Source organism: Dromiciops gliroides, chromosome 1 (assembly GCF_019393635.1).
Source record: "Dromiciops gliroides isolate mDroGli1 chromosome 1, mDroGli1.pri, whole genome shotgun sequence".
NCBI lineage: Eukaryota > Metazoa > Chordata > Mammalia > Microbiotheria > Microbiotheriidae > Dromiciops > Dromiciops gliroides.
In genome coordinates this window covers 517,767,520-517,780,962 of record NC_057861.1, presented here as the reverse complement: position 1 = coordinate 517,780,962, position 13,443 = coordinate 517,767,520, and the positions used below count along the sequence as shown (strand labels likewise).

At 35.2% G+C, this 13,443-nt stretch overlaps 1 protein-coding gene across 2 annotated transcripts in view; it reads right to left on the bottom strand.

Moving 5' to 3' along the window:
• Positions 1-13,443, bottom strand: part of SLC12A2 (solute carrier family 12 member 2) — a 130,744-nt gene that overhangs the window by 55,318 nt on the left and 61,983 nt on the right. For both annotated transcript variants that reach the window (XM_043969701.1, XM_043969710.1), the window contains exons 5-7: positions 5,325-5,464; positions 3,286-3,396; positions 137-245 (exon numbers count right to left, since the gene is read on the bottom strand). In XM_043969701.1, coding sequence (XP_043825636.1) covers positions 137-245; positions 3,286-3,396; positions 5,325-5,464 — 360 coding nt within the window. The remainder of the gene's footprint in view (positions 1-136; positions 246-3,285; positions 3,397-5,324; positions 5,465-13,443) is intronic.

Genomic DNA, 13,443 nt, shown 5'->3' with positions numbered 1-13,443 from the left:
AAATGAATTAGATCAATTAAAATAAAAGAAGATTGCCTACCTCATTAATACATTATCAAAATTCTCTAAATGCACCAGTAATTTTATCTTATATTAAAATTTTGATATTTTCACTTCTAGGGTTTTTAAAACTTACTTTGATAGCTAAAAAAACCTTTAGGCTTCTTGTTTTCCAATGGGATAAATGTTCCTATGACAAAATCAACGATAGCTAATAGTAATATCACCAAAAGAACGATCTGCGCCTGCAATTTAAAATATTGTCATTAAAAACCAGAATCAATTATCATTTTTGTGAACATAGTTGATAAATTACAAAGTACCCAGAATTTTCTAAAATTAATTTCTGCTTAAACAACATTCATGCAATATAACAGATAAAAGTCTCTCTAAGTAGGACAAAAGATTACACAAAAGTATTCAATAAATTCCTAGTAGGAAAAATTGCTTCTATTCCACATGTTTAATACACTTCTAGTAGAAATATGAAAATAAATAAACTAATCCTAAGCAAAGCCTATTTGCTAAAGAACTTTACTGCATGGTTCCCCGCTTTCAGAATGTATCTGCTTCCCACAAGTAAAAAAGTGCTGCAAACTCTAAACAATCCTGATACAGACCAAAGCTTCTTAAATTGTGGGTTGTGACCCTGGGTCACATAACTGAATGTGGGGGGTTGAGAAAAATCTGGCAACAGTAAAAGGCTACATATACTTATTTTATCTACCTATATATGCGGGGTCACATAAGAATTTCTCAGATGAAAAGAGGTCGCCAGTGGAAAAAAATTTAAATTCTGATATAGAGTATTCCACTATTCATTCTTGACCCTTTGCCATACATTCCCTTTATCTTCTATCCATTATCTTGCTGGCAAAGGTGGGACCATGGACACAAATGGTACACTATTTACAAATAAAATAGGAAAAGAAAAGGTACTGGATTGTCAGAAGAAAAAAGGGATGTTGAATAGGTAAGACTCAAGAGAAGGCATTAATCTAAATTATTATGAAGACTTTCAAGGAGAAAGAGTTTTATTTAAGACTACCCCTTCCTCTTTCTTGTTCATTTCCAAATTTATTTGAGGGGATGCGCATCAAAATATAATGCAGTGTGTGGGGACAGGAATCATTCTAGTAAAGTGTGAAAAGAATCAGTGTTTATTGCTGAACTAGGAAATGAGTGCATTGATAATGGCTTTGCGGGTATTAAGAAACTCAGTTTACATAATTCCTTTCAATTTCATTAGACATTTCCATGTACATAAAAATAAAACTAGCCTTATCCTTTATTTAGTTTCTTTAAGTTGACTTCTGGTCTCATCACAATTTCTCTACTATTTTCTCTAATTTTTATTTTTCAGAAATAAGGTTGGGATTAGCAAGGTCTTTGGTTTCAAAGACTTAAGAAGTGGTAGAGGGGGCAGCTAGGTGGCGCAGTGGATAGAGCACCGGCCCTGGATTCAGGAGGACCTGAGTTCAAATCCGGCCTCAGACACTTAACACTTACTAGCTGTGTGACCCTGGGCAAGTCACTTAACCCCAATTGCCTCACCAAAAAAAAAAAAAAAAAAGAAGTGGTAGAAAATAACAATGGCTTGTTTTTTTAGCCTAGATTGGGAGTAAATAATCAACTTTTCTTCTCTATTATTTAAAATAACAATGTATACATTCATAAGTAATGTTATTTATCTACTGTCACTAACCTGAATATTTCTACCCAAAGAAAAATGGGAAAAAAGTGTGCAATTATTATGCTTAATTGGAACATACGCTAATAGATTATGGAAGAATGACACATTTCTTTACTGTTGGTGAAAACAGTTATTGTTATTATTATTATATGTGTAATTTTATTTTTCCATTGAAAATGTGGATTTTAGAAAGTATAATTTAGGTTGGGGGAGGGGGAGAGGAAGGGGGAGGAGAAAGATCTGATGAAAAGACTACCTAGGGAAGTAGATTGGATTGGTTAGCTGTGACAAGAAACAAGAATTTAGTGGGAAGCTTAATCAGAAGGATGAGTTTTTACAGCAATCAATCAGGAATTCCTCTTTTCTCCCCCTGCCCCAAAACTCATTTTGACAGTGCTACCAAACACAAAGCAAGCAGGACTATAGATGCTGGACAAGGCTAGGCTTATATACTAGGATAAGGGGTGAAGCAGGTGTGCTTCATTAAAAAATAAGAACATTAAAAGCCAGATAATAAATGATTGATTAAATAAAATCAAATGGGAAAAAAGACTGGCTATCTTTAAGGCTAGATAACCTAAGAATCACAGGAGGAATCTTTGCAGGCCAAATAGTGAATGAGATACTTATTCTGATGGCCAATTTGGATTTCATGATGGCTTACAGCTATTAAAGTTTCAAAGAAGTATCTATCTATAAGGTTTCTGACAGATGATAATGGGAGGGCTAGTTAGGGGTCCAGATGAGAAATGCTTTCCACAAGATCAGGGACTGGGTTGTAGAAAGGCCAAGAAAACTCCAAGCCTTGCCACATGTAACCTATCTCAAGCTAATAATAGTTTCAATAAGTGCTCAGCTCAAACAGAATAAAGGCTGACTGAACTCCAGGTGAGAACTAATTAAGGCTTCTACATTTGCATGTAGTACTGGAGTTTCAATTGTATTTTGTAAAGTTAAGTCTATATGTGATTTGTTCAGTGGTTGGTTACAGTACTAGAAATAACTTCTAGTCTAGACCTGGGGTTTCACTGGTTTAGGAAACAAAAGGGAAGTAAACTTCCTTTATTAGGAAAGACAAACAACTCTTCTGCAATTTAAAAATCTTAGGAAATTGCCTGGGGAAGCTGAGAAGTTGGCTACACAGGCATCATTGTTGTGGCAGGGAGGACTGAAATCCAGATCCTCCAGCATCTGACGGAAATGCCTGTCTCTGGTTAGGGCTCTGGGCTTATTAGAAAGGCAGCTGCAGGATAAAAGGAAATATAGAAACATAGTTAAAGGAAACCCAGAACTAGAGAAGGGACGGTGACAGGGCTTAACGACGGTTAGAGGATTGGGGAGACACCAGCAGGGAGTAATGACTTAGAGTGACAGTAATGATGTGGCACCACTCAAGTGTCCTGAGAGATTTCTCGCATGTATTCTTGCCAGATTAAAAAAAAAAAAGCAACCATATACAACAGTTTGCCTTTAAAACACATCATTGGAACCCATTAGAAGAAAAGTGACAAAAGTATCATTCGTTTCCATCAATGACTTGTTATCAATATTTTACATACTTTTTGTTTGTATTTTCACATATAATTGCTTACTTTTGCTTCCCATTCCATTCCAGCTACTGAGATACCCAAAAGTATTACCACTGTAATGGCTCCAATAATTCTGATATCATTGATTTCATCCACCATAAGTATAGAATGCTCCTATAAAAAGATGATATATTCATATGTAATGGTAGTATTCACTTAATATTAACATGAACGACTAGCTAGAACAGAGGCTGTTATTTAAAGTTCAATGCAAAAACATATCAAGAATTTCACGCAAAAGAGAAATGTAAAGTAAAATATGATTAATGAATTAACTTTCGAATGCTGTATTAATGTAGCATAAGAAAAATCAACCTCTACTTTTAACAAACCTCTAAGTTTTTCTATGATTTTAATGACTTCAAATGCTGTATTTTTCATTTCCAGAAGTCAAACCACAGTATTCCTTTATATGTGTGTATGCGCGCACATCCAAACTTCTCACCATCACACCACTTGAATTACTTTTCAAGTAATGAAACCATGGTGAATATGACTTAATGTTTCTTTGATGGTTTTATGGGTTCAGCATAAATTTTTCTCAAACACTACTTAAGTTTTTGAATTTGAAAAATAAATTCCTGATATTCATTCACTTGTCACTTCTCACTTTCATATAAGCTGAATGTTGAGTTGTAAAATTGAGTAATTTCAAAAGATCTGAGAACTCTGATCAATTCAATGAATAAATATGATTTGAGAGAATCAGTGACAGAGAATGCTACTTAACTCCTGACAAAGAAGTGATAAAATAAACATGCAGAATGAGACACAGTTTTGGACATGGCCAAAAAGGGTGTTTTGCATGATTAGACATATGCTGCAAGTTTTATTTTGTTTTATTTCCCTGAAGGTAGGGGGTAGAGTGGGATGGGAAGAAGATGAAACAAATGCTTGCTTTAAAAAAATTAATTTAAAAGTTGAATGCTAATAACATAGTTACTGTAATTTTCAAATTGGCTTACAGATGAATAAGAATTTACTATAAATACTAATTGAAAAATGAGTATGTTCATGAATAGACAAATGGCCAGCATAAGGAGATATTAATATGCTAGTGTTTTGTCTATAATAGGATAGGGATTAATAATTTCTCAGCATGGGGCAGCTAGGTGGTGCAGTGGATAAAGCATTGGCCCCGATGGTCAGGAGGACCTGAGTTCAAATCCGGCCTCAGACACTTGACACTAGCTGTGTGATCCTGGGCAAGTCACTTAACCCCAACTGCCTCACCAAAAAAAAAACCAAAACCAAAACAACAACAACAAAAAAATTTCTCAGCCTTTGTAAAATCACAATGTTCTGGTTTTTTTGCACACAAGAATTGAGATGATTTATTAAATTTTAAAAATTATGAAAATCTAAAAGCAATGTTATGCTATCATATAAAATAATTAGATATTCTTTGAGATATAATAAAAACCAGTGTTAATATCAATATTACAAAACAACAAAAAAATTTAAGTATAAAAAGTAACAAACTAATTGAGTATTATAGCTATAATAGGCAACTGGAAAGCTGGACAGCTTTATCATCATCATAGCTAACATGTATATAGCACTTTCAAGATTTATGAAGCTCTAGGGGACACCTAGGTGGCGCAGTGGATAAAGCACCAGCCCTGGATTCAGGAGGACATGAGTTCAAATCTGGCCTCAGACACTTGACACTTACTAGCTGTGTGACCCTGGGCAAGTCACTTAAAGCTCACCCCCCCCCCAATTTAAAGATTTATGAAGCTCTTTATATATGTTTTGTCCTTTGATCCCCCCAACCCAGTGAGGTAGGTGCTATTATAATTCCCATTCTACAGGTAAGGAAACTGAAGCAGAAAGAACTTAAGTGATTTGCCCAGGATGCCACCTCAGGTCTTTATTGACTCCAATGGACTCCATCCATTATGCTACCTGGTTGCCTTCTGCTTGGAAGTTCAAATTTTAAATTTCAAAAATTTTAGACTGAACGTTTGGTCTTCTGTATTTAACATATGTATTTGCTGTAAGAACGAAGTCACAACCAAAGAAACTGGAAACCAAATTACCTTAAGCAACTCTACAACTGTTTCTGCAAATCCAACCACATACATAGCCACTGCAACGGCATTAGCAAAAGCAAAGATTAGTCCTATTGCACCACCAAATTCTGGTCCTAGACTTCGAGATATTAAATAGTATGCTCCTCCTAAAAAGAGAGAGAAAAATAATCAAATTAGAATGAATGAAAACACGTTTACATTTACATAGCACTTTATGGTTTCCAAAAGTTTCACATTACAACAGACTATACATTTTACAAATTAGTAGCAATTTTAATAAGTGGTTGTTGAATTAAATGCTTGTTGAAATATGTCTTTTAATTTTCATCACACTTACACAGTAGGAAGTATAAGTATTATTATAATTTGAGGTCTTTATCCTTTGGGGAAACATTTATTCAGAGAAAGAGAAAATGTAATTTCTTTGATAATAAATTTAAGTAATTAACAATTTTCACAGCCAAGAATTCTCCCCACACTCAATATAAAACTGTCCTGCTGAAATTAATTTCCCATTTCCTCTTATACTATCCTTGGTAAAAAAAAAAAGGAGCCAATTAAGATTCTTTATATTATATGCCTTTATTAAGGAATATAACACAAAGTAACCTTTAACCTACTCACCAATAAATAATTTTAAAATCTTCAGTATTTATTTGACAAGCAACACATAAGATGTTTGTTATTCAGTTTCTTGAATGTTAAAGTCTCCTGTTCAATTATAGTTTATAGGGTATTTTTAGGTAATTTGACAATAAAATATTAACAAAAGAAACGTAAAAACACAGAAAACAAAAAAACCCCACTGTATTTTACAGAGTATCACCTTTTATGAGAAATGTTATTTGGCAGTTTTATTTTCATAAGCACCTTCAAAATGAAAAAATGGCTTGGTTTTGTTTTCGATTTTTTTGCCCATTCATTATTAGTTTCTATTTTTATTTCTTAAGGAAAACCATCACCTGAGTGACTAATCTTCTCTGTCTAACACTTGGCAAAAATTAGTAGGTATTTTCAAGTCTACAATTCCTTAAGGCTTAGTCATGAAATAAAGCTTTCCTGTGAAAACTAGTGTAATGCTATTCTAAAGACAGAAAATTAAGCATATTCTTTAGTCACATGCAATATAGGTCATGGAAATTACTGGATAAATAACTTCACCATTATAAAAATTATTCAAATGTTTTACTTGTTATTTTTTCTCAATACTTTTTCATAATTATTATGGTTTCATCATCAAAATTTAGGATATTCAGCAAATAAAAATATCAAGAATTGTGAAGCAAAATAGCAAAGTAATGCAATACTAAAAAAAAAAAAAAAAATCCCCACCCCCTGCAAAACCATTGGGTGCATTGGCCTACAGCCAGCCATTTGTCACAGCCCAGGTTCACATGCTGTTCTCTCTACCAACCCTAAGATACATTAGTGCTTTATTAAAAATGCTTAGACTCCAATGAAGCCCCCAAGCTAACCAGGAGGCATAGAGAGGAATTGGTGTGATGAGGTATCCTGTTTACAAAGTTGCAAGTACTGACCAAAGAAAAGAAAAGCAATGATGAATGCAGAATTATTATAGAGATAAATCAACTGGCTTGACATAAGATAAAAACATCAGGCTAGTTGTAAATTTGGGTATGTGATAACAGAGGTTTTTTCCATGTTAATTTTTAGTTTTTATTCACAACATGAAATATAGTGGCATATGCAAGGGGATTGTTATTATTATGTTCCAATTCAAATATATATATGTATATATATAATTCTCCTTGTTTTCCTATGTTTACCACAACTTTGACTTGAGTTTGTAATGTACTTGGTAGAATAATTGTAATTACCTCTAACATAGTGATAAGGGGAGAAAAACATAACATTAAAATGAATTAAATAGGAAAACTGATTTAATATTTTTCTTAGGGTTTTAAATATTAATATTACCAAAATATCATATGCAATATATCATAACATTTATATATCACTTCAAAGTTACAAAGCATTTTATTTACATTATCTCATCTGGTCCTTTTAACAACTGCAGATATAATCCCCATTTTACAGATGAAGAAACTGTGGTTCAGAGGTGGCTTGCTCAGGTGACAGACAAGTAGAATTCAAACCCAGTCTCTTGTGATTCCAAATCCAGTCCTCTTTTCCACCATGCCCCATTGCTTCTCTCCAATAAAGAGGCCTGAACTTGGCACCAGAAGCCCAAGCATGGCACTGCTATGCTGCCGGGTGACCTTGAAAGTTACTTAGCCCCTCTAAGTCTCAGCCTTTCAAGCCATCCTTTGTCGGCGACACAAACCATGCTGGTTTGTAGGGTTTGGATTACATCCTGGTTCTGCCTCTTCCCACACTTGGGATTTTGGACATATCACTTTGTCTAACCGGGCCTCAGTTCCCTTATCTGTAAAAAGAAAGGGTAAGGCTGAGCTACACTAAGTCCCCTTCAGTTCTAAATCTATAGTCCTACTGTCTATCCCCCAGAATTCTTTTAAGAATAAAATGAGGATATGTCTGGAAGCATTTTACCACTTGAGCACCATAAGCCGAGAGAATCATACAAATTAAGGGTAGTACAGGCCCAGTACTCTTCTGACTGTTTCATGCTGTCACTCGACATGGATTAAATTATGAAAAACTCAAATAGGGGGAGTAGGAGACTGTAAATCACTGAAAACAAAAGTGATGAAAAGATTTCACACTTAACTATTCATATATATGTAGACATATATGCATATATGTATATGCAGAACACTAAAATTAGTAAACCTCTCTCTGCATACCAAAGCAGCCCTTAAGACTATCTTTTCTATTATTCCAAACTTTATTTTATGATACATGATACAGAGAGCATAAGCTTGAAAATCATCATTACTCTATTTTTTGCAAACAGAATGCTTTATTTTTTTCTGTTTAGAATTTATTTTCCAAATTACATGTAAAAACAAATTTTGCAATTTAAAAAAACTTTGGTTTCCAACTTCCCTACCTCCCTTCCTTCCCCCCCACCCCCGCAAGAACTCAAGCAATTCAATATAAGTTATACATGCATTACTCTTTTTTTTTTTTTGGACAGGGCAATGAGGGTTGTGACTTGCCCAAGGTCACACAGCTAGTAAGTGTCAAGTGTCTCAGTTCCTCCTGAATCCAGAGTCAGTGCTTTATCCACTGCGCCAACCAAAATTTTTAAGTAGTCCCCCCAAAAAATCACAGCAAAAACCAAAGTGGAGAATTATTTGGAGGAGGGGGGATAGGTTTGTGGCTCTCTGAAGTAACTCTGATAATTTAACTAGTTCATCATGGAATAAAATAGCAAGTAGCAGCACTGTCCAACACATCATTTCTTTACCCTTCTCTTTCCTTAGTAAGCAGCATGCAACTCCATGTAAAAACAAAGTAGCATCAGGAGTGGGATGGCATGACACACTGAAATTATTTCGAACTGCAAATGGCAGATACATCCCGTAATTGTCTTTTCTACCACTCTCTTTCCTCCTCCATAATTCTAAGAACTGTAATTATTTTTGAAAGTCAAAATAGGTGACCTGGTTGAAAACTTGTGCTATTGTTAGCCTTCATTAACAAAATTAATTTCATTAAATTCTCTTATTTTTTCCTACAATGCTTAAAAGCCTTAACAGCCTTTTTCTTATTCATGTGATTCCTTTTTAAATTTGAACTGTCAGGGCAGCTAGGTGGCGCAGTGGATAGAGCACCAGCCCTGGAGTCAGGAGGACCTGAGTTCAAATCCGGCCTCAGACACTTAACACTTACTAGCTGTGTGACCCTGGGCAAGTCACTTAACCCCAATTGCCTCACTAAAAATTAAAAAAAAAATCTGAACTGTCATCTTTCCTCACCATATTCTTCTATTTCTTACATATTGGGATTTAACAAGCAATGAAATTACATGAAGAATGTCTCTCATGTGTGTCAAAAATCATACAATATTCTCTGCAAAATGTAACATAACTTAGGTTCAATAACGCGCTAGCTATTAACAGCAAGTAAAATGTATAAAACAAGGAGATACATTTTCCAAAGTGTTGGTGTCTTAGATCATATGCAATACAGACTCCAAAAAGAAAAGGGCTCTCTTATAGAGAATGATGTTCTCCTAATGCTCCCTTGTGAAGATGACTTTGTGTTAATTTAATCGAGCCTCACAACACTACAAAATTTCCTAAATAAGATCTATGATTAAGAGTTTGTTGTAATTATAGCTAATGATAAACTCAGGGGAAAGAAGATGAAAAATGCCTACTGTGAAGATTATAATATGCAGATAGATGGACAACTCATAGAATCATCTGTATTTAAAGCCCTTTACAACCTGGTCCTTTCCTATCTTCCGAGTCTCTTTACACCTAATTCCTCCTCCCTTCAAATCTATGCAGTGACTCTGGCCTCCTTACTGTTCCTGAATAAGATGCTCCATTTCCAGACTCTGGGCATCCTTACTGCCTGTTGCTTGGAATACTCTCCCTCATCATTTCTGCCTCCTGGCTTCCTTCAAGCTTCAGGTAAAATCCCATCTTCAAAAAGAAACCTTTCTTTAGGGGGCAGCTAGGTGGCGCAGTGGATAAAGCACCAGCCCTGGATTCAGGAGTACCTGAGTTCAAATCTGGCCTCAGACACTTGATACTTACTAGCTGTGTGACCCTGGGCAAGTCACTTAACTCCCATTGCCCCGCAAAAAAAAAAAAAAAAAGAAACCTTTCTTGATCCCCCTTAATGTCAGTCCCTTCCTTCTACTGATTATTTCTACTTTATAATGTAGATATCTTTTTGTATATAGTTGTTTTCATGTTGTCTCCAGTATTAGACTGTGAGTTCCTTGAGAACAGGGATTGTTTTTTGCCTTTCTTTGTATCCCTGGTGATTAGTACAATTGCTGGCATATAGAAAGCATTTAATAACACTTACTGTGTAAATAAAGTTCATTCACCAAAATATAACTAGGGCAGACATTTCTTAGAAAATGCCATGAAGAAATACCATCTTGGGGGCAGCTAGGGGGTGCAGTGGATAAAGTACTAGCCCTGGATTCAGGAGGACCCGAGTTCAAATTCAGATTCAGACACTTGATACTTACTAGCTATGTGACCCTGTGCAAGTCATTTAATCTTCATTGCCCTGCAAAAAAAAAAAAATCCCAACAACAAAACAACAAGAAATATCATCTTAAAGCTAGGCTTTTGCAGTATTTGTAGGGTTTCAACACATAGATATTTGCAGAAGGACAGGGAGGAGAGAGAAGAGGGACAGATACAAAGCCTATTTGAAGCCAGGATAGAAATTCTGTATTGTATTCTGCAGGCAATGGTAAGAAAAAGGGAGTCACTTCATGAAGATTAATCTGTCAATTTTTTAGGAGAGGTAGAGGCAGGGAGGCAACAGGCTGAAACACTATTCAAATAATCCTAGTAACAATAATAGTAGCTTGTATGTATATAATGCTTTGAGTTTTGCAAAGTGCTTTAAAAATATCTCATTCAATCCTCATAACAACCCTGGGCAGTAGATAACTATTACAGGTAAGGGGGGAAGGAGGGGGAGGGGGAGGGGGGGGAGAGAGAGAGAGAGAGAGAGAGAGAGAGAGAGAGAGAGAGAGAGAGAGAGAGAGAGAGGGAGAGAGAGGGGGAGACAGAGACACTAATTGATTTTGGAGATTTTGTTAAGTAACTTGCCCAAGAGTACCCAGATAGTAAACCCGAGTTTGGATTTGAACATAGGTCTTCCTGATCGCAAGCCCAGCACTCTAACTACTATATGACCTAGCTGCCTAATTTTCAGCAGTAGTAGTGTAAATCTCATCTAGGATGGTACCAGTAAGAATGCTAAGGAGAAATTCAGTTGGGAATGATATTACAGATATGTTAAGTGTCTCAGTAATTCAATATGCAAATCAAAGATAGAAGACACTGAATTTTAGTATCAGAAAAGACAATATGTAATTTAGATTTGGAACTTAAGTAACTAGTAAAATAAGGTACCATTGACAGAAATAGCTGATATTTATACAAGTTTTATGTTTTATAATACATTTTAAATAACTGATCTTATTTAAATAACACAAAAGCTTTGCAAGGTAGGCAGTCCAAATATTATCATTTTCATTTTCAACAGTGAGAATAGGAAATAGCAGGACCCTTTCTATCATCCCTCAGCAGTCCTAAGAGAGCAAAGTCAGAAGGATCCAGAACTGTTCTGGGGGCAAGGTAGGACTAGAAGAAGTTCTTTTATTGTTTGAAGAACAGGTAGAAATTATAATAAGCTGTTGGGAATGGGAGTCTACATCTTGGGAGAAAGGGTAAGGGCTACAGATTTAACAGTCACTTTAAGTCATAGGAATGGATAGTATCGTAAGGGAGGCTTCAGAGTAAAAAAAGGTCAAAGGATGGAGCTTTGAAGAAAAACAACCAGCAGATCAGTGATATTGACATAATTGGTCACAAAGCTTTCCTAAAAACAAAGTTAATTCTCTGTTCAGGACTGCTGCAAGAGGGTATAAAAGTCATTGGTTCCACAGAATTTTGTAAAAATAATATTTATATAGCATTTAAGGTTTAAAAAGCATCTTTTACTGACACCATTTCATTTGATCTTCACCACAAACCCTGAGGTAAACAATTCATTATCCCCATTTTACAGATAGGGAAACAAGTTAAAAGACTTGCCCATGGTCACAGAGCAAATAAATAAAAAAATAGATTTGAATGCAGATGGCTCCAGATTCCATATATTAATTTTTGCACTGAACCACTGAATATGAAATGAGCAAACATGTCTGATTAAGGAGATAAGTGAAAATGAAACGATACTGTTGGGCCTAGAAGTAGCAGAGTATAGAGATTTTCTAAGCACAGTATAAATATAGTACTAATTTATTAGGGCCTAGGTATTTTAAGCTAATTAAAAAAATAAGATAATAGTTTCTGTATTGTTTCTAATAAACTTGCCACTCCTCAAATAAGCATAATATGAAAATGAAGGAATATTAAAATATCCCCTATTTATTCAGCATAAATTGCTTTCTAACCTGTGTGTGAAAAGGTCAGATAATATTTTTTTAAATGATTTAATTTGAACATTTTAGCTTATGGAAGTAGTTTTCTGTTCAGTCTCCAAAATATCCAAGTTTTGTGGTGTCATTAAAGAGAACAATTTTTAAGCACTTTCCATCTGAGATACACAGTAATAATGAGGTAATAGTTCATATATGGTGGGGTGGGGAGTAGCTGTGGAATAAGAGTTCAAGGAAATATCACAAACAGAACTATAATTATCATAGCTGCATTCTCTAGCTCCTCCCAATAAAGCTGAAATGTCTGATAAGTGCTATTTGCCTTTCCAAAGCCCTATTAAAAACACTCCCTGATAATCCCAGTTCTGATTCAAAGCAAATCAATTCAACAAATATTTTATCGGGTACATACTATGTTCAAGATGTTATTTATACTAAGCTCTGGAGATACAAAGAAATATTAAAAGGAAAAACAACCGTTCAACTCTAAGCTGTGAGTAGTGAAACTTGCCATTTGAGATCAAAGTTCTTGGAACTGTAACTGATACTGTTTTGAGTTTTGAATTCAAGTATAGTTGTCTGATGGATCATTAAGTCAGTAATCCACCATTCCAGAGAAATTCCACAAGCCTCTCAGAGAGGATGTGATCCTGAACTGTCACAGGTGGAGCTTTGTAGCTGGGAAAAAGCCATGAGGATGACCTTGGCATAGCCTAAGGTAGGAGCCTCTTGGCTCAGTTTCCCCACTGTGTATTTCCTTTTAAACAGGAATGGTTCCCACCTGGCTATGAGGTGGAATTGTTATTCCATGATTGATTGTCAAATGTGACTCTTACCTGAAGTTAAACAGTTGATGCTATTATAATTATGTCCCTATTTTTCCTTTTTACAACACATTTCTATTATATGATCGAATGGTCAGCAGAACTTATAAGCACAATGCAAATATGTAAAATCTTACTGTTTTCAGTCTGTAAGTACAGTCATTCAATATCCCAAACAACTAGGCAAATTAATACTTGGGTTCGTCATCTGCTGGCTGTTTACATAGTCATGTATAAGATTAAATCCCTGAAATGGGGGGGCAGCTAGGTG